This window comes from Pagrus major, chromosome 14 (genome assembly GCF_040436345.1).
Source record: "Pagrus major chromosome 14, Pma_NU_1.0".
Lineage (NCBI taxonomy): Eukaryota > Metazoa > Chordata > Actinopteri > Spariformes > Sparidae > Pagrus > Pagrus major.
In genome coordinates this window covers 18,500,206-18,525,809 of record NC_133228.1, presented here as the reverse complement: position 1 = coordinate 18,525,809, position 25,604 = coordinate 18,500,206, and the positions used below count along the sequence as shown (strand labels likewise).

The 25,604-nt window shown below is 41.0% G+C and overlaps 1 protein-coding gene across 4 annotated transcripts in view; it reads left to right on the top strand.

The window, feature by feature from the left end:
• anks1b (ankyrin repeat and sterile alpha motif domain containing 1B) overlaps positions 1-25,604 on the top strand; it is a 236,862-nt gene that overhangs the window by 112,181 nt on the left and 99,077 nt on the right. For all 4 annotated transcript variants that reach the window (XM_073480861.1, XM_073480860.1, XM_073480858.1 and 1 more), the window contains 2 exons: positions 6,430-6,586; positions 22,581-22,717. In XM_073480861.1, coding sequence (XP_073336962.1) covers positions 6,430-6,586; positions 22,581-22,717 — 294 coding nt within the window. The remainder of the gene's footprint in view (positions 1-6,429; positions 6,587-22,580; positions 22,718-25,604) is intronic.

Below are 25,604 nucleotides of genomic sequence, written 5' to 3'. Positions count from 1 at the left end.
TCAATGCAGCTGAATTGGAAACTCTTGCCGTCCTGTGTGTGAGAAATCAAGCATGCTGCCTGCACTTGACTCCCATTTCTGTGTCTGTCTTGTGTTTGTGTGTGTGAGGAAGTCCCTGCTCCAAACGCACTGCACTCCCACTTCCTCCGCTTCCCTTCCTCAGCTCCAACTCATTTTCTTCTTCCCCGCCTGTCTGTCTGTCTCGTGCTCGTCTCCTCGGGATTAACTGACACAAACTCCAAAGTAAGTGTTGAGATGGATCCTGGCCTCTTTGATCTAGCTGTGTTTTTTTTTTCCTCCCTTTCCTTTTGGCGATTTGGTTTTGTTACCCCTGTCAGCTTTGGCCACGCTCTTTCTCTTTCTGTTTCTTCCTAAGCTGCCGGGATGGAATCTGGAGATTTTGAGATGAATGGAGACGTGAAAGAGAGTGAAAAGAGGTTGGAGTAGTGATGAAGGGGTAGGGAAGAAGAGAGCGAACACACAGAGGAAGATTGAGAAATTAATTTTCAGTTATGGAGGATTCCCCGTATGGCACGTTTCTCAATCATATCCTGCTTTCTATCTCTTTTCCCCTCTCTCCTTTTCATTTTAATAATTTCATTTCTCCCTGTAGACACCACAGAGGAATCTCTTTCCTGAGCTCTCATTCTTCACTGCTTTTATTAATGATGCTACCGTACCTGTGGCATTTTGAAAACTTCCGACTTTCATTGTTAATTCATGGTGACATCTTTTTAATTACTGTAAACAAATGAGGCTGAGATGATTGGTAGCGTCGACCTCTCAGCTCTAGTACATCGGAAATATTAAGAGCTGCTGTTGTACTTTTAAATCAGGACTAAATGTACCATTAATCCTGTCACTTCCTGTTCCAAAGGCAAAGATTTCTTTTGTTTCTGTTTCCATTTGAAACTGCGTTCACTTCCAGCAACTTGGAAATGTTATCTCGGTTTGTTCTGAGGAACTGCTCATCCAGCTTCGTGCCTTGGAGCAATCTATTGCATTTCCTACCGGTGATACACGCACACACTGCAACATGATTACACCCATACAAGGGAGCAGGTTGCTCGTAGGAATCAGGTTATGCAGGAAATTGGACAACAGATTTACCGCAAATCTGTGTTTACGTGCAGCCATCAGTAATGAGGTTTCTCCTCTGCCATTACTTTGGAAGAATTACGATCTCAAAGGGCTGATGGTGCTGTGAGATGACAGGCTCTGTAATGAGAGAAGACTCAGAGATCAAATCTGACTTTGATTTCTTTGGTCTGCTTTGTGATGATTTCAGTTCAAATGGAATAATTTTGAATGCAAGGAGGATGCAGTGCTATGTGTATGCTGTGTGTACTGTATGTGTTGCTGTCTCCAAGAAATTATGTTGACATGCAGCTAATTTGTAACAGCAAATACGATTTGTAAGATGGATTGATTAGGTTTTCTATCTACATTGTGAGGAAACGCTGCTAATTGTTGTATTGTTGTCAAAGTTGTCAAAATGTGGATACTATATGAATCTGTAAAATTGACTTTCTACTACTGAATGTATTTTGCGAACAATGTCTGCTTGTAGCAAGTGTCATTTGTTTATGATGGTTATGTTTAGGCACATTTTTAAGGTTAAGAAATGCAGAAGGGCCCTCTCTCTCTCTGTCTGTCTCTCTCTCTGTTTCTCTGCAGAGCATGAGGGACTGTCAGTAGACTGGAGGGGTAGAGCAAGGGCAGATTGTCCACTAGTTAATCGATTGCGAACGGTGTTCTGTCAGACAGATAGAGAAATAAGAGTGAAAATGGGCCAGCAAATAGACTTGGCCAGCCATTAATATACCTGGGCGGCCGGCCCAAGTAAAGTCTATGTGTAGGAAACTCTTGAAGTGTGAGACAGGGCATGTTTATATGATCAACATTTAACCCAAAGAAACCGAAGAACTTGTTTACCAAACCAAACTATATGCATGACTCTGGAAGTGAACCCTGATTACCAGCGTCACATCGGTATGATACAATACCTTATGTTACAATATGTTAAGATACAATATGATACTATACGATACGATTCGATACAATAGGTACGATAGAATACGATATGGTATGATACGGTACGATACGACCTTATTGTCGGTTTACACTGAAATTCATTTTGCATCCTTTGACAGTTCCCTTTAAAAAGTTTACACACAGGTTATACATACAGTTACACGTATGACACATATTCATAGAAATACAAAGCACAACAAACAGTCATGACCAGAGGACATGTCATATAATATCCTCAAATCCAGATCTTATTTAGCAGCACACTGGTTTGGATTTAGCAACAGGACAGACGGATGTATGAAAGAATTCTTCAGCCTGTTGGAGGGTGAAAGTTGGTATGCTCTGTTTCAAACATGGGAGGAGACAGGACTGGTCACAGTGCTACTTCCAAGTCTGACAGCTTGTGTCATGCACATGCATACATGCATAAGGCTGTTAGGCGTTAACTTCAAGAAATCTAGCTGGAAAAATCATGTTTGTCTGATCCCCTGCCCCTAATTATGTAAACCTGGTTTCTGGTATAGATGGCGGAAAGCCAACTGTAACCAGGCTCTCAAAGTGCATGTTAACACACTGTATGAGATGCAGATTAGCGTCTTGATGGTCTCAAATCCCAATTATGCTAAAGTCTCAGAATTAATCCGAAGATGATTCATTGCACCTTTAATCTGAGCTGTCAGATGAGTTTATAAAACGAAATCGAGTTTTTTATGTCCGTGAACAGAGCGATGAACTGCCAGCAGGTCTTAATGGCTCCATCAGAGTGCTCTCAGCCTTTCCATCAGCTCTGTGAGTGAAGTCTGCAGCTAACCAGGTTGTCACGTTAAATCAGCATCAGCTGAGGCTGGGCCACCTGCTGAGCGAAAGCATACAAGACTGACTGGGCGCCATTAACTCTTAATAGCAGTCTAATTGAGTGCTGATGGAGATAGAGAAAGGGGGGGGGGGGGGGGGGGGGGGGGGCAGTTTGTTGGCCTTTTAATAAAGTGCAGTGTAAAATAAGTCTCAGATTGAGTGCAGAGGGTGTAAGTGAGAGAAATCATCAAGGGACTGATTGCTCTGTCAGCCAGAATGATTAATCCGTTTTGAGTGTGCTCTGGGTGTGATTGATGGCCTGTTGCAGTCTGGGTAATGTAGTAGCAGAAGATGACAGGAAGAGTAATGGCTGTTGAATGAGGAAAGGAGGTCAGGAGAGGGCGAAGAGGGAGAAGAGAAGTATGCAGTTTGGGGTTGAGAACAGGCGTAGCCACACCCACAACTTATCGCCAACTGATCCCATTAGGAGGGTACAACCAGGGGCAGGTTGCCAGCTGACACTGGAGAAATGATGATGGAGTGTTGCGTTATGGGAAAAAGGCAGACACCCAGAGGCGGCTTCGCGAGAAAGTAATGTTTTGTCTCTTTGGCTGAAATGACGCTCGCCCCTGTAACCTTTTCCCCAGCTTCACATCACTCAGTCTTGTTTTTCATTCTTTCTGGGAACACATCTGCCTCAGAGATAAGGGACCTTTTGGTCCTCAGCTCTCTGTCGGAGCCCTTTGGGGCTCAACCTTTTCACCAATGCTGCAACGAAACGCAATCAGAAATTCTCCTCAAACACCAGAAGAGAACACTGTTATATAAAGGTCCCAAAGAAACACTTCCTTACATGTTACTCTGAATTAATCATCACCAAATGAAGAGATCCTTTCAGAATGCTGCAAGTCCCTGTTGTGAGAAGTCATTGATGTATTTCATTCAGTATGCAAATTACAATTTAGGCGCTTGGCAGACATTCTATTCAAAGAGACTTACAATGAGCTTCACGCAACAAAAAGTGCAACAGCATTAATTAAGAAAAGTAAAGCAAGAACATCCTTCCTATTAACAGTCTGAGGAACTATCAAGAAAAATGACATGTGCTTTTTTCTGGTGTGTGTGGTGGGATTTATAACCTTTCTTCGGAGGAGGAGTGGTAAGATGTCCCAGCTGTATCATGAAATGGATGGACTTTTTAAATTGTATCCGTCATTTACAGATGATACATTTTCATTTTTCCTGCACAGGAGAGTTAAGAGTAAGAGAGGACAAGCCAGGAGAAAAGGGGATGACCTGTGCGAGGGATGCAGGGTGTACAACAAAGATGGACTGTAGGTTGAGGACCTGCAGCTGAATGGACTTGGTGTGTCTCATCCCACAGAGGTTGTAGAGATCACACTGAGGTTACAGGTGGATGGTGCAGATTCACAGACAAATTCATACAAACTCAACTGAAAGTTGAAAGTCACTTGAAAGAGTCGGACACTGAGCCATATTTAAGTAACTCAAGTAGGAGAACTTTACTTCCAGTTTTCAGTCAACTGCAGGTTATTGTTGTTGGCTTAAAGGATGGTGCAGGGAGAGTAGATGGAGGCTTATTGGGTATTTGGACAGCAGAGAACCATTTCTAAACTAGTAGACAACTAAGAATACAAATTAGCCTGTATACACTCTTTTCAGAGATGGTCTCATACTTCCTGGTTGCCTTGATGTTTTTATTCCCTCGGTTCTGAGATTCGTCACGTGGTCAGACCATTAGACCCAACTTTTCTAATTCCCAGCTCCCCTTATTTCCCTGTGGTATAACCGTTGTTGCCGCTGTCACGAAGACAGCGTTAGCAACGTGGCTTCTGCTAACAACCTGGCTACTGTCTAAAGAAAAAAACAACCATAGTTGCACAAATCAGTAAGGGAGCAGACTTTGACACAAGATTGGGGCTCTCCATCGAGTGAATGCCCGTCCGTTCACTCGTGTTTAACCTCTGACTCCCTCACGCTCCCTCTTTGTCGTCTTTGCCTCCTCCATCAGTGAGGTTCTTTTTCTTTTGCAGTGCAGAGTTTCCAATCATTCCAGTTGTCCCCCCCTGTTACCCGAGGATAGCGACCAGGGAAAACAGGCCTCAATTGTGCTGCAATCCCTCCTTCTTTTTTTTGTGAAAAATCGAGCCTGGTGGCAGAAGCAATAGCATAGTGAAAGAGAGGTTTACAGGGAACCAATCTATATGCAGATGGTCGGTATTTACTTCGGAATGAAAGTTAAAGCAAAAAAGTTGTCTATTGCCCGTTTAAGCCAAAAAACGTAAACCAGAACAGAACTTATTTTTGATTATTTTGTGCTACTTTTTCACATTTTGGAAACCTCAGTGGTAGACAAGGTAGAAATGAAACTTTTAAAGATATATTTCAAAGAAGGGCACCTCATTGTAAAACAATTTCAGCTGCCGACTGGAATTGCTCAGCCAACAGGTGAGCCAAAATAGACGCTGTTTTGACTTTTAGCTGTGTTGTTGATGCTGTGAGAGAATTTTTTTCTGTTTCTCAGCAGTTGTTTTGCTCTTTTTTGAAATTTATTCGCACCATGTGATGAGACCCTGAAGCTATTGCAGAGTTTATCAACAGCCACGTCTTTCATCTGCAGCGAAGTTAACAACTTGAAAACAAGCCGTGGTATCTCACATTTTAATGTTCTACATTATAAAACATATCTTTAAAATATCACAAATGTTTGCAGTGTAGAGATTTTCCAGCAAATTTATCACAAAACAGCCCTTTAACCAAAAAATGTCAGAAGTTTTTCACTGCAATCTCCTGTTCATTTAAGGCACTTGGGCACTTGACAGCAAGTAAATAAACATAAGATTGGCTGTGATTTATCTTTAATCTCTGCTAGTCTCAACAGTTTTATAGCAGATGAACGTTGAGTACTTGAGACTTTCTTTCTCTTTTAAGAAAAGCTCCAGCAAAACCTTATTGATCACAGAAAACAAAACCCCAAAAGACCTGAAGGGACCATTAGGAGACTCTACAGGGATTCAAAAGAATGAAAATAAAGAGTTGGAAATAGTTTGAACTTTTCTTTCTTCCAGTGTTTACTTTGAACATTGGCCTGAATCTTTCATGATAATCTAGCTGTGTAGATGTGGTTGAACTTGAATAATAGCCTTGAGCTGAACTGAGAGGTTTCTGAGCCGATGTGTTTGCTTGTTTTTTTTTTTTTTTTGTGCCGTAAGATTCACCTCAGATGAAGGTGAACAAACAGACACCTTTGGCCCTGGTTTAAGACTGTTTACCACTCTTTTGCAAGCCGAAATCAAATATCTCTTGCTGCACTTTGACATGCGGCTCATAAACTCCAAATTGACTCTCATTGGTCTAACGTTGTGCATCTGAACTCATTGAAAGGGCTCCTCACTTTGCTTTGAAAACACTATTAATTAACATAATGCATCATTTATGGGTCTTTTGGAAGGCTTAATAGGCCAGCATGGCTGCAGTACATAATTAATAATATACAGTAATTGCTGGACACTGCTGGAGTTCACGCTGGATAATGTGATGCGTTCAATGTTTTTTTATTTCTCTGTTTTTCTCTCCCAGGATTCAAAGCATTCAGCGGAGATCGTCACCTCTCCATCTCTGGATGTTTTCCTGCCGGAGGACGAGGACAACCCGTACGAGTCGGTGACCACAGCCGTCACACGCAAACCCTGCTCCCTCGATATCAACCACCGGCTCAACGCCTGTCCACGCAATGGTAGGGCAAAACTACACTTTATTAATGCTCAGACACAGATGACACCGTCGCTATCCTAGGAATTCACAGTACAGATGCAATGTAGGAATTTTAGTTTTCAAAAATTGAAGGGGCTCTTTGGAACGTCTGTGCTGGCGGACTCATGATTGAGGGGCAGGGGCTAAACAATTAAAAAGGGCACCAGTTGTATGCAGTAGGGCACCGACATGCAGAAAAGGCACCCTACCATAGGAGCATCGAAGAGGGCACCTTTGAATTTTTTTTTAAATTAGGGGGCACCTGTGGGGTTGATTCCTCCAAAACCTCATCCAGCTCCTGCCGCTGGTGTATTCTTCTTCTTTTAAAAGATGCAGCAAGTAAGTGGTGTGAATATAAAAAAACAATCTAAAAAGATATAACACATCTGCGTTACAAAAAATGTACAGTCATTGAGCTGCAGTCAGTCCGGTGTGCCACTGGATTAGCTAACCGTGCAGAACCAACCAAAACTGCAAAGTCAAAACTGCAAAGGGCTTTTGCTCTGTTTTCTCTTACTGGACTCTTGTAGATCTTTGGACACGCTTTGTTTTTGGTTTGGAACATATGGTGCCTTCCAGTGTTTCCATCTTGACTGTGTTTACGAGCAAGAATCCATATGAACGTCCCGCTGTTGTTATGATCACGACTTTACTTGAAGACTTGAACCACCAAACGTGTTGTCTATTCAAGTTTCATGGCAGTAAACAGGCGTGGAAAATGTGGGTGAGAGTGAGAACATCATTGTTTGGGATACATATATTGTTGAATTTATGCCTCGAGCACTGTCGGGGTGTTATTTCTTTAGGGGAGCTTGGCTGATTTTAATATTGGATGTACAGATCGTATGCAAGTCCTGTCTGAATCACAAATGTGTGAGTTCCAAATACCTACTGTTTGGTACCAGCGTGCTTGTTTATCATTGTTTATTTTAAGTTCCCACCGGACAGACACCTTATCACCTCATGAATATCATCTCAAAGGGGGAACGCCTTCGATTTAACACATCAGACTCTGTTTACAGGTGTGAGGGAGTCCTGCTGCATATGTGAAAAAAGTTTCCTGAAGCCTTTTGTGGCTCCAGAGGGAGCTGTTTGAAGTCTGATAAACTGCCTCTAGCGATGTCACTTGAGTCGGCATCAGTTGGGTCTGAAGACGACAAGTTTGAAATTGAATGAAATCTGAAGGTGTGAAGTTAAAGTGAACAAGGCTTGTGGCCCGAGGCTACATTGGAGCGCAAACTAACATAACTCAGAACCTCAGACCAAACTGTCTGCTGTTCAGTTGCATTGTGGGCAATGTAGGCTTTGATTAACATGCAAGAAAATGCTCCACCTCAAAAGATCCCGCCGGTCTTTGTAATTTTCTCTCCTCCAGTTTAAAGCTAGCTAAACATTCTTTAATTTTCTGGAACTGCTAAAGAGTTGACAATGTTGTTGTTAAAAATAACAATAAAAAACGTACTCTGCAGCAGATCTGATAGCTGGTCGGCTTCTATTCATGCCTTAGTAAACGTAATCATTCAAAACACATGTTTTGGTGGATTTCAGCATCATATGCTGTTAATGATGAAGTCAGTACAGCATTTAATCATGTAGTCAGTTATAATTGACTAATGTTTGTAAACTTGCCACCATAATATGGTGAAATGGTATATATGGTATATATGAAATATATGGCTATTTAACTGCTTATTGCTCCACAGTGTTCACCAGCTAATCACTAACTACTGTGGCTAGTCTGACTGTCTGTAGGTTTGTCAGAGCTTTCACTAAAATCAGTTTGATGCTGAATCTCAACAGTCGAATCAAAGCAATTAACTGAAAGATGCTAAAACTCTCTGCAGAGCTGTGGGGAGCTGATAATCACCTGTGAGCTCATCACTGTGACCTTTTCATATTTTGCATAAGCATTTAATCTTTTTTTATATAAAAATATTGATTAGTGCAGCTTCAATAACATTCCACTTTAATACAAAGCACCTTCAGTGCTTTGACTGTGGCTTAAATGCATTCAGAATGAGGAGTTCTGATGTTTTACTTCCCACCACTTCCTGGCATATGAATCCTTACCAAACAAGGTTTTACAGCGGAGGTGACTTCAGTTCACATTTCCACTGGCGTCCACACTGTCTTCACACCAGTGTGAGTTAACCCTGCAGCCTCGGACCTTTCAGTCGATGCTGTTTTCTGCGTCTCATCACTTGTTCGGTCTGCGGCGATGCACTCGAACACCCACGACAACAAACACCCACAATGTGCTCTTCCCTTTCACTCTGCTCCCATAGCGATGCTACACACCGCAGGTTGTCACGGCAACTGCATCACCGGCTGGTGAGTCACCTGTATGTTGCCATGGGAACTGCCTTGCTAGTGACACCCCGCTCCTTCCCCATCAACCCCCCCCCCCCCCCCCCACTTCTCATCCAAGAGGCTACTGTAGAGGCTTGTTTTGTGTGGTGTGTGGTGTCTCGTCCCACGTTTGGCTGTTACAGCTCGTCTGTGATGAGCTGCAGGATAGAGGAGACTTGAAGTGTCAGTACTGTGTGTGTGTGTGTGTGTGTGTGTGTGTGAGAGAGAGAGAGGGAGAGAGGGAGAGAGATTAGCTGTTTCATGTCAAAGTGTCTTTTTGGTAGAAAATTGCTCCACTGACGTAAGTGAGCAGTGTGGGTGTTCTGTTTGTTCTCAGCTCTCTAAACGCTGTTACCTGGCCAAATGAGAGAGAGACACAGAAGAGAGCATGTGGATGAGAGTGAGAGAGACATCAGCACATAATGTGGGAGAGCAGAAGAGGCAGAAAAACAAAAAGCAGAAAGTCAGAGAAAACAAGAGGTGAAGGAGAACTCCATGTCATTGCTGAAAATGACTAGAGAAGCCTTCAGGGCTGCAGATACTGTCTCGTTGCACAGAGACAGACATCAACAGAAGGTGAGAAAACAGTCCGAGACAGCGAGGTTGCACGTTAATACATTCAGCCGACGAAGTTGGAGGGTCGTCTTAGGCTAAGCCATCTACATGAATGTGAATCTGTGACACAGCAGGAGGGAAAATCCTGGATTCCTGCTTTGAGTCCAGTCACATGTTGGGCTAATTGGACATGGGCGTGAGTCAGTCTCTCTTTATCTGCCTCAGAGAGGAAGGATATGATGATGAAGGAACATGGGGGGGAGAGGGATTGAGATGAGAGGGAAAGGAAAAGAGGGAAAGAGAAGAGCAGAGACTTGGTGCATTACACTGCAAAAAATACTCTTTGACGCTAAGTCAACTGGTCTGGGAATCTTCCTCTTGGATATATTATGCAAATAGGATGAGATAATTACGTCTTTTCCAATGCAAATCAACTTGTTTTGATCTCATGTTTCATGGCCAGATGCCATTTTTCTTGCAGCTCAGTTGAAATAAAACTTCAATGAGTCTTGGGATATTGCAGAAACAATATGCCAGATAAAGGATACAAAATAAAAAAAAAAAAATAAAGAATACACAAATTAAGGTCATCACATATCATGTACCCCACAGTGCCGAGATCATTTCAAGTAGAAATGGATGAATATAAGTTTGGAACAATTATAATAGTAGCAGAATTGGCGTGAAAGGAGGAATGAAAATAGTACACTGTTAATGGAAAATGCCAAGAAATAAATGTAGCATGAACTGTGTGAAAGTTGTAAAGACAAGTGTAAGATATTAAAACAAAACAAACCAGAAGAAATATTTATTTTAGAAGAAAATGAAAGTGTGATTTGGCTTTAGTTCCAAGGTTGGCTGACAACACTGCAGGTTATTCACTTCCTTGTGTTGGTCTAGACTTTAATAGCTTTAATGATTGAGCTCTTGTTGTCCTCCACCAAACTACCTTCAATTTTCATTCATTTGTGCAGAATAATAACGCACGTCCTGCTGCTTTTCATGGCACAGAAATTGATCGACATAATCAATAAGTCATTTCACTTTGCGGTTAATTATTTTGTATGCACATGTGAATGGTTAAATGAGCTGCAAAATACAAGCTTGAAGGCGAGTAGGTGAGATATCCTCGTTTTTAAGATGAATGCTTTTCCATTGAATTACTCACAAAAGATCGAGTTGATCTGAACCAGCTGAGGATCAGCTGATAATCATGAGCTGACCGGGGGCAGGGTAATCACCTCAAAAATAACAGGATTAAAAATGTGTGAAGAACAAAACATTCAATCCATAATAACAAAGACTCCATACAGAGCCGTGCAGAGGTTTTCAGGTGTGAAACAAACCCTCCAGTTTCTCCTCAGATTTATGTCTGGGGTTTGTCTGGAGGCTGACGGATCTTGATTTGAAAACCAAATTGGACTGCCCGCACTGTATTGGATTTTTGTGTCCAAACATCACCAAAATGTCTGCATGGGTCACTTTGGTAACAACGTAGGTGGCTTTCCAACACGGAAGCATGATCAATCATTTCACTCTTCGAACAATCCCACTGTCAAGTCGTGGAGATGACAGTTAATTCTGGCGCGAGTCCACGGACTGTCGCTCTGTGTTGTTTCTGTACTACTCCTTTAGTCGCAGTAGATTCTGCTCTGCTGCTCTGATCCACTTGTGTCTCTCTGGATTTAACGTTGTGGTTCTGCGAATGATATGAAAGTCCAACGCTCTGAAGTCCAATATGAGTGGCCAAAGCGTCCGGACTGAGGTGTATCTGAATAAAAAACGATTTGAAGTGCATATCAAACCACCTCCAGGTGTGGTTTGGATCCGCTTTGCAAAACAATCGCATTTCATGTGCTTTTTTGCTGTCAAGACTTCCGAAAATCGATCAGGACACAATCTGGATATGCAAAAAAAAAGAAGGATTTAGGCTGTCTGTCTGAACATAGCCTGAGAAATAAAGTGAAACATGAGAAATAAAGTTGTGTGAAACTGTAATAAGATTCGTTATATCAGTTGGAGATGTGTTATTCCTAATGAGCGCACATTGTCGCTGCTCTTTCTGTGAGCTTAAACAGCCGTACCAAGTTTCTTGCATGATGAACTCACCTCAGCAGAAGTTGTCTCTCAGTTTGAGAGAAAAAAAAAAGCTGAATGTGTGACTGAAGGATTTGTGCAGATGGATACTTTTTGCAGTGTAAGCCTTGCCTTGATATCCACCTGTCCTGTGCTGCCGGCTACCTGTCTGCTGCTGTGGGCTGCTGCAGTCTCACAGTTGAGGAGACACTACAGCATTCTTTAAATCCTCACGCAATCAGGTCGGCTTTATCAAAATCCATCTGGTGACTGTCAGTCAGCGCAGCCGCTTCAGAAACACGGGGGACCTGTTGTCAGTGAAACTGCCACCCTAAACTACTTCCTGCTTTTTCGTGTCTCGGCTTCTCCGATGTCTCTCTCCGCCTTGTTCTCTTTTTATATTTGAACTTTTATCGTTCTTTTCCTTTTCTGTCCTGAGATTTCCCTCACTGTTAGAAGCACCGTCCCACTTTTGACGCTGTTGTACTCATGAAAGATCACATGGGAATGTTCTGCGTGGTATCCCATCGCACCGTATGTCCTGTTAGGTGACAACTGTCATTTTGTGACGGCGGATGAATGGAATTCTCTTCTTTATAATGCAAAAATACACTGAGTACAGACTTGTCTGCATAATCCTACTACTCAGTGAGTCCTAAGGCAATCATTTTGTACATTAACTCAGGATTATACTTGTGTGTTCGATGAATTCCTTTCTGATGGAATTTCATTTGCTACGAATGAGGGAATCCATTTCTGCTGCAACACTTGGCTGCAGATACATATTGTACGCGTATGTCACATGCAAATGCATATCATTAATTCTAAATGTGTGCAGATATGACAAACACCTGCAACCTTTAAGGAACCAAGGAAAAGAGTCTGGTTTAGCTTGGACGGAAAGCATTTTATACCTTTTCTGAACTTCTGTCCAGTGAATCTGCAGCAGACACTTGACTTGAATAGGCTGAAAAAACGCACAGGCGTCGCTTATAACATTATTGGATTAAGGATTTAGAGGTATATGGTAGTGTGGCAACTAACTGAACACCCCTCATCTCACCCTCCTCTCCGATGGCCACTTAAAACGTGATTTTGGATTTGTGGATTACTGTAGAAGCACGGCAGGGCAACACTGACTTCTCTTCCACTCTCTGTGGAAGAGAGGGCCTCAGGAAGAGCATCAGGCTTTCAGGCCAATTGGACAGAGTGTAATTACACTATCATGTGATGCACGCTGGCTCAGAAAGACTTTTTCCCCATAAGCTTACATTGTGAAAGATGCGACTGTAAAACGGTGGATGCATTTTCTTCACCTCCCAAAGCTGCCGTTTATCGATTTGTTTCACTATCAGAATTTGATCCATTTGGTCCAATAACATTTGGAAAGTCTAGAGGAGCTGCATGATTAAATCATTTTATCTCCATTTAAGTTAGCCAGGGGCTAAACCCTAATTTGCTGGGATCTGGGTAATGTTATGCGCCACTGAGGTCTCATTATAGGTACATGGTTGAAGAGGACCCGCTCCCTCTGTAGATATGAACAAGTCGTTTGGGAAAGTCTTGACACTTGCCGATCATCTTAGCAACACCCTGGGGCAGCGGTCGCTGGGACATTCATCCAATCTAATAAAAAACACTTAAAATGTTTGGTGAATTTGCCCCAAAATAAGGTTAAATGTGCTTTTTCTTTGATTTGGATAACCTCACCTTTCTTTGTAATGTGCATTAGCGTGATATAATCCTCTTCCATGCTTATTAGAAGTCTAATTAAAGTTAGAAATTCCAGTATCGCGACAACACTACTCCTTGCCTACTATTGTAGTAGTGCACTGTATTTTATTTGAGTGTGTGCAGTTGAGTTGTTTGTGCACAATAGGCTTCCTTGATTCACTGCTCCATATTCTGTAGAAAGTAACCAGTGTTTCAGTGATGACGCAGGATGACAAATATTCCAAAATATTGATTTACTGCTCCTTATTTTTAAACTATTAAGTGAGTAATTTGGACACAGCAAGTATGACAGTAATCCAGCATGCATAATTTACTTTTGTCACAGCAGACGTTTTGGCTTATCAGAGCAGGAAAAGCACATTTATTATTCAGAACATTTAAAACGACCGTACTCCATGAAGGAGAGCTGGTTCCAGCTGCATGTTGGCTTACTATCATGGTTTACTGGGATGTTTATTTTATTATTTACACCTTTGCTTTTCCTATTCTAAAGAATCACAAACACAGACAAGATGATCTTGACAGAGAACAGACATAAATTAGAAAACATTGAAAGAAACCTTTACAAAAATGTCTGTTGTCAACTGAAGCTTTGTGGAGATCTTCTTCATGCATTGTTTAAAGTTTTCTCTGCTTTGCTCAATGTTTGAAGATTGCCACTCTAATCTGGAGGAGGTCCAAATTATTTTATTACACATTTCTAATCCTCAAGTATGTGCTGGACATCAGTAGATCAGCTCTCAGAATCAGATGTTCCACATTTGGACCGCAGCAGCCAGACTGCAGCAACAGAAAAGCACTGCAGGTGAAATGAGATCCTGGAGATATGAAGACAGGCGGTGAAGTGGTGAGGAGGGACCTGCGGGCGAAGCCTCGCTGCCTCCAGTCACGTATAGAGCAGACAGAGCGCAGAGCGTTGCCAAGCGGTTAGAACAGAAGTGTTTCTTTTCTGCTATCGACCGACTCCTCCCGAGATAAACACACACTTGTCTTCAACTGGTAAACAAGCTGCTGCTGACGTGTACAACATGGAGCTAGGAACCCATGTGTGTGTGTCTGTGTGTGTCCTCAACAATACTTCAAAGGTCCCATATAGTGCCGCATACCTCAGTGAACTTTTTATGACGAAATAGGTCAACGCACAGACGGAGATCTTGAATTTCTAATTTATTGCAGCAGTATGGCAACCTTCACTTGTCTTTCTTCTTCTTATCAGTTATTCACTGGATATTACTTTTGGGCTGATAGCATGTTGGCTGTGTGAAGGAATTTGTAGCACTTTGTGTCGATACCTCTGAGTCTCAGCTAGGAATTTCTTGCATCTTCTTTAACTGATACTCGGCTGCCTTAAGAGTCGATTATAGGTTAATCATTAATAATATATTAAACATGCCTGACTTTTCACCATTGGAACTGTTTTAACCACTGACATGATCTAAATCGGAGTAGGCTACATACCACAGGAGTTCAAAGAGCAGATAAAGTGAACACCAAGTTACTTGACTGATAAACTAAATAACACAAATAATGACATGACTTGATAAATGTAATAATATCAGAATGTCTTTTTGTATTTTTTAAAGGAGCAATATGTAAAAATCTAAGTTTAAAACAGTTGAAAGTTAAATAAAATTATCAACAGAATGTGAAGAAATAAGAGTTTTTGCTTCATGTCAAAGACGTCTATGTACTGTGTTGCAGGGATGTCTACTGAAGTTTGCATGCTATCCTGGGTCTGAAAACTTCTTTCTCCCAGTGGTCCAAAGCTCCTGTGCTAGTGGTGTAAACACCAACACTGACCTGGTAGTACAGCTAGCTGCAGGGCTAACTGAGCTAACAAGCTTACAGTAGCTACAGCCACAGATGTATAGACGTAATACGTGGCCAATTCTTACATATTGCACCTTTTTTAAAGACATTTTTAAAAAACTGTTTAAGCCTTATAAATTGATTAATGATTTAACATTAACGTCCTAGTCTCAGTTTATAATGCTGCCGCCTAATTTACCAAATTCATATACATTTATTGAACAGTTTTCTTGTCCAAAACTCTGTTGGTGACTATTTTGTCTTCCATATTCAGTCTTCCGACTTCAAGACTTCCACTAAATCTAATCAGGGTGGTTAATATAAAATGTTTAACACCTAATCACTGTAATTTCATTAGCCGCCACCTGGATTAAGTCACAGGTGTCACACTGCAGTGCTGCTATGTGTAGGCTCCATGAATAAAGGCCTCAGTCTTCTGCCTCTCATGTTAACGTCCCTCCTCAGTTCTCTCCGGGGATAATGCTGTGATGTTGCTGCGTTTCAGCCCATTTATCCCACTTAAGCTCAGAGTGGCTAATGGCAGCAAGTAGTAACTCCAGGGCTTTGCCATTAAAAAGGTCGAGGCCCATTGACTTGTTGAAACAGAGGCAATAGGGTGTCTTCCCCTTTGACAGCCAGGAGAAACCAATGTTTGGAACTTCAGATTTGGGTTTTAGATTTTCAAGTTTGGTTTGTTGGTTTCCAAGTTCAGAACACTTTTTGTTTTAGTTTGTTTCAGTTGTTTGGGTCTATTTGATCCTTTCTGACGTTGGATTGAAGATAAATTTAAAAGATGTTTTCTTCAAATATAAGAATGCTGTTATTTTATATTTTTCTCATTGTCAATAACTTTCATGAAAACACCAAAACAAAGAATATTAGTCTGTCTCCTCGTACTTTCTGACTTTCCTACTCTGTCTGTGGCTCTCGGTCCCAAACCATTAATTTCTATGTACTTTTAATAATATACCCATTAATTTTTAAGAATCAGTCGTTTCCTAAAGCAGCCTGGAACTGTGGTTTTTAGCAAAGCGGTTTTTAGTAGTTTTTGGACAACTTTACTACCCAGATGAATAAGATATATCAGGCTTTCGGGTGCTTTTGGTTAATTTGTTCTTACTTTGTTACCTGCACACATCATTGATGAGTGTGACCTAAAAAGAACGAGACATGTTAAGTCTGACTGAGTGTCGGATGTCTAATTTAATACATGAACAGTCAAATTCATTTTCTAGGATTGCCTGTTGTTTCCAACCTTGACATCAAGTTGACAAAAAAAGTGGAAAGTGTGAAACAGTGAATTACCAGAAATGAACCAAAGGGATATTTTACATTGCATAACAATTTCCTTGTCTCCTCATTGATTTGACTATTTTTGTCTAAAAAACACTAACAGGAGTGCCCAAATGTTTTCCATTAGAGGACAAAAACTAAACTCAATGGCGTACCACCAAAAGCAAGCACCTATTGTGTTGTTAAGTTGTTTTCCTCCAACTTTTCCTTTTACAAGACAAAAAGGACAAAAACAAACAACTCCGGTGATCAATTTTTTGAGTCTGATCTTAATTGTTTTCTCTCTTGTGTTTAGACTTAAGAACGGGTACAAAAAAACAAATGAAAACTTTTCTTATTTCTTTAAATTTTTCATTTTACTTTACCTCTCAGTGCATCTGTATTACTGGAGTGCCATGTTCTCTTGTGTGACTGACTTCCTACCACTCTACCTGAAAATAATCAATAATCAGGGATCCTACATATTTAAAGACCATTTTTGACTTCACAAAAAATAAAAACAGCATAAACATCAATTTGTATCAAATGTTTATGACCCCACTACGGGCAGCCTTGGTACATATTGTTTAGTTCTTGTTGCAATTATTTATTTAGACTCAAATTCCCTGCATGGCATCAGTACTGCTTATCTTCTCTTTTGACTCCAACAGGTACCTGAAATGATAGTAAAAACTGGCAACTTACCTTTCTGCTCCAGTTGCTCAGTGTTTGATCACATTTCAGAGCTAAGAGGAAACATGTGAGGGCAGCTGAACACACACCCACACTCACACAGCTACAGCATACTCTACATATAAAATGCCACTTGTCAGAGTTGCATAGAGGCAGAACTGACAGCCTCAAGAACACTTCTGAAATTGACAGTTTTCGTCTTGTTAGGCGGGCAGGAAGAGGACAGCTGATTTAAACACTCGCTCACACCAAGCGTTCGTTTAGACCCACTCCTCCTCTGCACTCTGCTGCATGTCTGCATTAACGAGCTGTGCGGCTGGCTCTCAATGTACACAAGGACACGCTTGTGTAAATCCAGGCGCTGTCATATGTTGCACCACACACTATGAACAGTATGCTTGGCATGCAAAGAATATCTGAATCGTGTGAAACCATTTTACCAGATGTTATTTCCCACGCACTAACACACATACACACACATGGATGTAAATAGTTAGGTAATACCCCGCAGTTATTACACTCCCGTGCATGTGTTCTGTATATGCACACACACACACACATCACATATTCCCTTTGGCACCTTTTGGCAAGCAGGACTCAGAGTGTTTCCCAGGAGTGAGCTCAAGGCAGATCTGAAGGCAGCACAGTCACAAACGCACACACACCAACACACACACATACATCTCTCATCCATCATCAAAGCCTCAGTGTTGACAGGCTTATTTACTCAATAGGACAAAACCTCAGTCTCCATCTATATATATCCCTGTTGCATCCTTCCTTTCCTCTCCCTTTCTTTCATTTTTCCAGTTTATATTTTATCTATTTACGCCCACATTTAATCATTGATTCAGCTCCAGGCAGCTCCTTATGATGTGTGTCTATTTGTGTGTGTGTATGTATGTGTGTGCAGCGATGTGTTCTTACACAAGCCCCATGTAAAATCTAGAGAGTACCGTCGTCTGTGTACGTATGTATGCACACACACGTGTTGATAGATGTGAGAGCACGCTGTGAGGCTGTGTCACGTTCCCTGAAGGAATGAAGTGCGCGTGTCTGTGTCTGCATCCAGACTGTTCAAATTTCAAAAGTAAATATATGATGGAAGCTGGTGGCAAATTCGGAAGCAGGAGCAGTTACTCTGACATGACTGAGCTGTAAAGATGAAAAGAAATGAAAGGTCGACAAATCGTTTCTGGAGCTTCACATTAAAGGTGCACTATGTAGTTTTGGGGACTTTAATTCGAAGAGAAAGGTCTTCATTGACTGATTTTTTTTATTTTTTTTTTATGCCTAAATAAACTGAATAAACAAACTGACCTTTCACTTTGTTTATATTTGGCGGACCCTGCCACCTTTCTAGCTTCAAACAGTGTTCTGGGCACCTTATTTTAATCAAACTGCTTTTTTATTCAGTTATGGAAAAAATAAATATTTCTGAGTTAGTATTATTACCTCATTTATGTTGTGAATATTAAAATTATGAGTTTGAACTCTTTTCCAAAACAACATAGTGCCCCTTTAAAACGCTGTTGCATCATTCTCCTAAACAACTGAAGAGTCCTCTTTATTAAGCTCAAAACCCCGTCTGAAGGGGGTGCACGAGCTCAGATCATTTTTGGGTGAACTTGTCCTTTAAGGGATGGTTTCAGAAAAAAACAATCTTCAGCTAAAAGAAATATGAAGATTGAATTTTCAATAAAGAATGGCAGGGGTCAGTTTTAGTGATTAAATGATGCTTTGTAGACTGTTGTCTGCTGTCTTAGCAAACCTTGGACTTTCCTCCCTCATGCTTATGTCACCTTGTTTTCTCAAGGTTATGGGTACAGCTACAATAAACCTCACTGAGAGAATGGGCCTTGTTGCTGCTGTTCTTCTGCATGAATGAGCCTTTTATTTCATTCACTTCACTGAAGAAATGAGTCAGAACGAACCCTCACAGTGTCCTTGCACACATTTCCCAGAAAATGTCTGTAAATGAACTGTAGTTAAAATACTACTGAACGGCCCTTTTTAAGATATATTAGTGCGCTTGGAAAGAGCTAATCAAAGGCAGGTGTCCAAGCTGCAGGCAAACAAACAGCAGCGAAAATGTAATGAAATAACAGCTCAGATCAAACGTAACATTGACTTAATACAAATACTTCAAAGCCAGTCGTCCACATGCTGCAGACCAGAGAGCGAGGCAATTTGAATCTTGGTTTCTTGGAAAGAGACGAGACTGTGAAGTCACTGAAACGAGGAAGGGGAAGTTCTTTCATTTTCCAGTCATCTCTTTAGTGGCTCAGATGTAATGATCCACCAGCAGCAAAAAAAGTAGATGATCAAAAAAGTCATTAAGACTGTCAGCAAAGCACAACTTGAGGGGACTGTTAAACCCTGTTGAACCCGCGAATCAAAGCCAGCAACATCCTCAACATCCTCGACATGTTTTCTAGGAGTTTAGAGGTTTTATTGAACTTGTGAGTTTACATCTTACAGTTTGAAAACCTACAGTTTTTTTTTTCTTGGCTTATTCCAGTATTTTTAGACCCAGTATTATTTCAGAAGCTTGCAGACTTTCTCAGTATTTTTGACTCATGACTGGTTCTAAGTGTTTCTATTTGTATAATGCTGGCTGTGTTCCTGCCACTAAAAACTAACCCAGCCCCCAGAATAAACATTGTTGGCAATGAACAGCACATTTTTCAAACCACGGATATATTAAAACTTTACAATTCATCATTTCGTTCGCAACTTCACGTTTCTTTAGCTTCAATTTTCCATGTCATGTTGTGACCACGCTTTGCTTTTACTTTGGTTAGGTTTAGGCACAGAAACCACGTAGTTAGGGTTAGGAGGAGATCATGTTTGTGCTTAAAATACCTGTTTTTGTCGCCACAAACACGGGTGGAAACTTAAGACAAGGTGTAGATTGTCTTAAGTAGATTACTTAAGACAATCTATTACTACTACTACTGCTACTGCTACTATTGCTACTGCTGCTGCTACTGCTACTACTGCTGCTACTGCTACTATTGCTACTGCTGCTGCTACTACTACTACTGCTGCTACTACTATTACTGCTACTGCTGCTACTACTACTACTACTACTACTACTACTACTACTACTACTACTACTGCTGCTACGGCTACTGCTACTACTATTACTGCTACTACTACTACTGCTACTACTACTACTATTACTCCTACTATTACTCCTACTACTACCACTAGTACTATCACTTCTACTACTATTGCTATTACTCCTACTACTACTACTATAAGTACTATGAACTACTATGACTAATAATAATAAGTTGGATAGCACTTATCAAAATGCTTCACAATAAACAGTAGTCAAATAAAGAGTGATACAAGAGAAATAAAACCAATAACAATGGACGATTAAAACCACAAAAACCAAACCTCAAGATAAAAACTTAAAAAAAACAATGGGTACATTCAGTTAGAGCCATGCAAGACTTAAGGGCAATGCCAAGAATAAAGTACAGTGTAATCAAAAGGGGAAAAAAAATGTAACCACCATTACAGGAAGGCCTTTCGATACAATTTTTGTCACTTATTTTGTTGTTTTATGTTGTCTGAGATCAATAAGAGGCTCAATAAGAGAGAACTCATTTTTTTTAAAGCGTCCTTAACAACATGTCAAATTAAATGTAGAGGTGCTCACATCTAAATGAATACAAGGAAACTGTATCATTATTGATATCATTATCCAAAGCATAATCATCCAAGTGTGTCTTTGTTCTTTCGGAATACGTGAGGAAGAATTGTGGGAGTTGTGAAAAATCACACCTTCGTCGACAATCAAAGTTGGAACAACGAGACACACTTACTGCTTTAAATTCTAGTTTCTGATTCGAAACGTGATCATTCATATACTGTATCTTTAAGCCACACTCCCTCCTCAGCAAATATATAAATCTGCTGTTACTGATAGTGATGGCATTGTGTGTGTGTGTGTGTGTGTGTTGAGTGTGTGTGTGTGTGTGTGTGTGTGTGTGTGTGTGTGTTAAAAAGCCTCGGCTGCTTCTCACACCATAATTGGATGATATTCTGCTGTCTGATAGGATCCATGTAGGCAGGTGGCAGCTGACAGAAAGCCAAGGTGTGTGTGTGTGTGTGTGTGTGTGTGTGTGTGTGCTCAGACAGCAGTATTTTAGAAAAGGTGTGTTGGTCTGTGTTTTGTGTCTCCTCCACATGATTAAGACAGATGCTTTCCCCCTCTGAAATTTAATTCGGGCTACTTCAGCACTTCCTTCTCCTTTCTTCCCTTCCTCTTTTCTTCTTCATGTGTTTTTTTTCCCCATGCTTCTCTTCTGTTAAATGATCATACGCTGGGGAAATTAGCTCTGACGCTCGGTTCTGCACCCGGTGTGTGCTGAGATAGACATCAAACTGCAGTGGGCAGCCGTCATATTTTCCTGCTGTGGTTGTTGCTGAGGCTCATTAATTTACAAAACACATTCTCCTCCCGTCTCTCTTATGCTAACACATCTCTGTAAGTGTCTGTCCACTATGAGGAGGAAATACTCTCTGCAACACTTCCATCTATCACTTTACCATAATTGCAATAAGGAGTCATTTTTATGCCAATATGACATAAAAGTTAGTTGGCTGGTGCAGCCCTATATTTACCCTCGAGCTTCTCTCGTCATAACTCAAGTAACCGGGAAGAGTTTCAAGAAATAATTAGTATGGAGTACAAAACACATTACAGTAGCTTGAGAACTGAGATTTTGCTGCACACGCTCTTTAAAGGTATCGTCCATTGTGTGTCTTTTTTGGAGCAAAAAAACATGTTTCCAACACTTGCCTGAAATGGAGCTGATCCAGGTTAATCAGTGTAGTTGCTACTGATAAACAAAACACACTCTACAATTGGTGGCGTTTTGAATGTATAAGCTTGAGTAGATCATGGCAATTTAATAGGAAGTTTACTTATTTAATATTCAATTTTTGCCCCTAGCCGTTATTTTCAAGTCCTCCCTGCCCTTCAGAACAGAGTTACAAGGGGTAGTTGTTGAAATCTCCCACTTTGAAATGCGACAACGCCTCAAGACCCTCAAACGTCATCATTCGTAAACCGGTGCGACTGGACATTTCCATTATGCCCTCTTTAGCAGTGGTGATTTGAAGAACTTAGTAAACTTAAAGCTAATCTTAGTAATCTCAATAATTTCCAGAATTCAGTTTGAAATGACACATATAGAAATAAGATGGGTGCAGGTCATGAAAACCCCTCACAACTGGCCATGATCCCACACAATCTGACATGTCTCTGGGCCAAGTCCGGGCAGGACTATGATCACCAAATCAGACCATCTTGAAAGAAATATCTGTGTTGCAGTCTGACCCCGGCGTTTGCAGGAATCCCTGACGGCTCTGAGTCGACTTGAAAGGACGGTGATTTCACCATAAAACACAAAACTGTGCTCTCTCTACCTGTCTCTCACTCTCTCTCTCCCCCTCTCTCTCTCTCCAAGGTCACCTGTCCCATGTAACGGTGAGTGAGGGGGAGCACAGTAACCATGGCAACTGCACAACGGGCCCAACTCCAGACTGCTCCCCCCCCTCCCCCGACACGGCCCTGAAGAACATCGAGAGAGTCATCCGCCCACAGGTGAATGCACACACACACACACACACACACACACACACACACACACACACACACACACACACACACACACACACACTAATGAATGTGTTGCAGTGGCACCTGATGCATTATTGAACATCACAGTATCCACCTACAAGGAGCTTAAACACCTGCACCCACACACACACACACACACACACAATGGTAAACATCTCCGTCTGTTTCTTTCTCCCTCTGATTGTTTCATTAAATCTCCTCTCTCTGTCTGTCAGTCACTCTCATAATACTTTATATTAGAGTCATATTCTGGTTACAGAAACTCAGATGAACCAATATCCTGGGTTTGAAAGCTCGACCGTTCTCGTTGGGTTTATTGACATGTATAAAGATGGTCTCCATGTCCCCCCACTGTACAAAAACTACAAATAACTAATTAAAGCCAATGTCATCAGAAAAATGAACACTCGAACACTACTTAAATGACAGAAACCATCTTTGGGCAAAATTATTTGACATTTACCTTGACTTTTTTTTTTGTGAATCCATCTTGCATCTACTAACATGGAGGGGTTGGGATTTAAGATCTATTCCACAGCCAGCCACCAGGGGGCGATTGAGATATTTCGGCTTCACTTTTAGGGGAGCTGTCATGTCGTCTATCAGGACTAAGAAAATGTCTGTTATTAGGAATGGAAATCAGTTTGGTTTGAATGCATTCCCTGGGTCATAATCAGTATTGGTTAGAGTACTCTGATTACTTTTTTGTTGTAATGAGTAACGTATCGCGTTAGAGTCAGTACATTTAAAGGTACACGTGCATCCTCTGGACAATATAAGCAGCAACATGCACAAGGTGTCGCAGAGGGGTTTTCCTTTTTGGTAATGCAAAAGTTACTTTTCTCAGTAGGTAACAGATTACTTTTTATTGGCAGTAATCGACCCAATACTGGTCATAATTTGATTCACAATTTCTCAATTCAAACTTTTTGTATAATCAAATGTAAAGATTTGAATCTTATTGCTGCATTTGTACTCAATTCCCCACGAAAAAAAAAAACAGTTTTGGTTTGCAGTTGCTCGAACTGGGTTGCTGCCTCCGAGTCCATCACTTTTCCTCCACCTCATTCAAAATAAACAACTAGATACTGAATGTATTGTCAAGAGGAAGGGGTAGGCAAGTAAACGAAAACAACACATGTGCTGTACCAGGGTGACATGCAGCCATTGTGAAAGTTTTAAGGAATACATTTTACATAAGCTTTTCCCCATTTCGCTTCCCAACGCCCACTGTTTAAGAGCAACTACAGCTCCCAGTATGTTCAAATCAATTGCTGCAGACAGTCGGCATACGACAGCAGATGAAATGCTGTGTGTGTTTTGGTGCAGGGACCCTGCTGAGCCCTGATGTGATGAATCATTGCAGTGAGTGGGAGCTTAGTCTTGACAAATTATTGCAGTTACCTTCACTTTTTTCAAATATAAACAATTTTCTATTCAAACTTCTTCTTTTATAAAGACTGTTTAACTTAACCTTTAGCTACTAGTTGTGTTTTGGCTTGTGTTGGACAAAAACATGAGTAAGCCTGCACCAGAGCCTGAAAAAACATATTTAATGAAGACGAACTGTATATATTATATCCTTTAGACTGTTAGTTCCATCGATTTCTCTTTTAAAGGGCAGGTCTGATATTGATAACCTAAAGAATATGATCCAGAGTGAGAATTCTAATCCAGCCGACTGTCAAAATCCAGCACCCAGGCAGCCTGAAGCTAAACTGGGTTCATCATCCACTGCTGAAGTGATGATACAGAAATGACTCATGCATACTTGTTCAGAATCTAATAAAAATACTGCAATAGCATTATTTCTGGGAAGAGTGCTCCTGGGAAACCAGTGTAGCGTTAAAGAAATATCCAATAATGCGTATCAGTATCATCAAATCAGAAGTGGGCCACGTTACCCATACGCTCAGGAAAACATCGCTGTCTGTTTCTTCTGTAACAGACTTGTATAACAGAAACAGAATAGATAAATAATTTCCCACTGATCATGAATAACTTCAACATTCAGCAATTCAAATGCAACAACAAATCATACTCATTAGTGACATGAGTAGTGTAATTTAGTCCTCTCACTTCTGTCACTGGGAGGATGGTATCAGACACACACGCACAGTGTGAGCGTTTTGCACCTTGATAATTAAAGGCAGTTGTTTTCTCAGTCTGAGGATGATGTGACACATCACTTTAGAAACAATCCTGCTGTGGAGCTCGATAAAACATATAATATTAGTTTACTGAAGCGTAACCAAAAGTCTGACTGGGGTGAGATAATTATCTTGTGAATCAGCTTTTTTTTAAAAGAAGTATTCAAGATAAAGGCACTTGATACTGTCTTTATCTTTTACCCTTCAACCAGGTTTCGTCAATGTTTGGGGTTTTGGTTTTGTTGTTTCCTTGTTTATTTTGGTAGATTTATCATTTTGTGTCTTGTTGTGACTTTCCGTTTCCTGTCCTTGTCCTCTTCCGGCATGTTTTGATTGCCCCTTTCTTCCACCTTCTCTGTTCATAGTCATACTAGTCATATTCCAAACCAAGAGAAGCTCCTCTCTCCCACAGAAAACACTGCTCCTGAAACGCCTCGTCAGTAGTCCCGTCTTTAATTTCGTGACTTTGTGACATCACACTACAGAATTTATGCCTCGCAGCTAGTTCGGCCCGTAAGAATTAATTTAGCACAGTTGCTCTGTTGTTGTTAGCAGTGCTGGGTCAGGCATGTGTGAGCTGACCAATCAGAGCAGACTAATTGTTCATGTGGGGGGCCCTTAAAGAGACAGGAGCTAAAACAGCGTTTCAGATGGAGGGGGAATGAGGTGCTGCAGCACTAGACAGTATGAGAAAACTGATG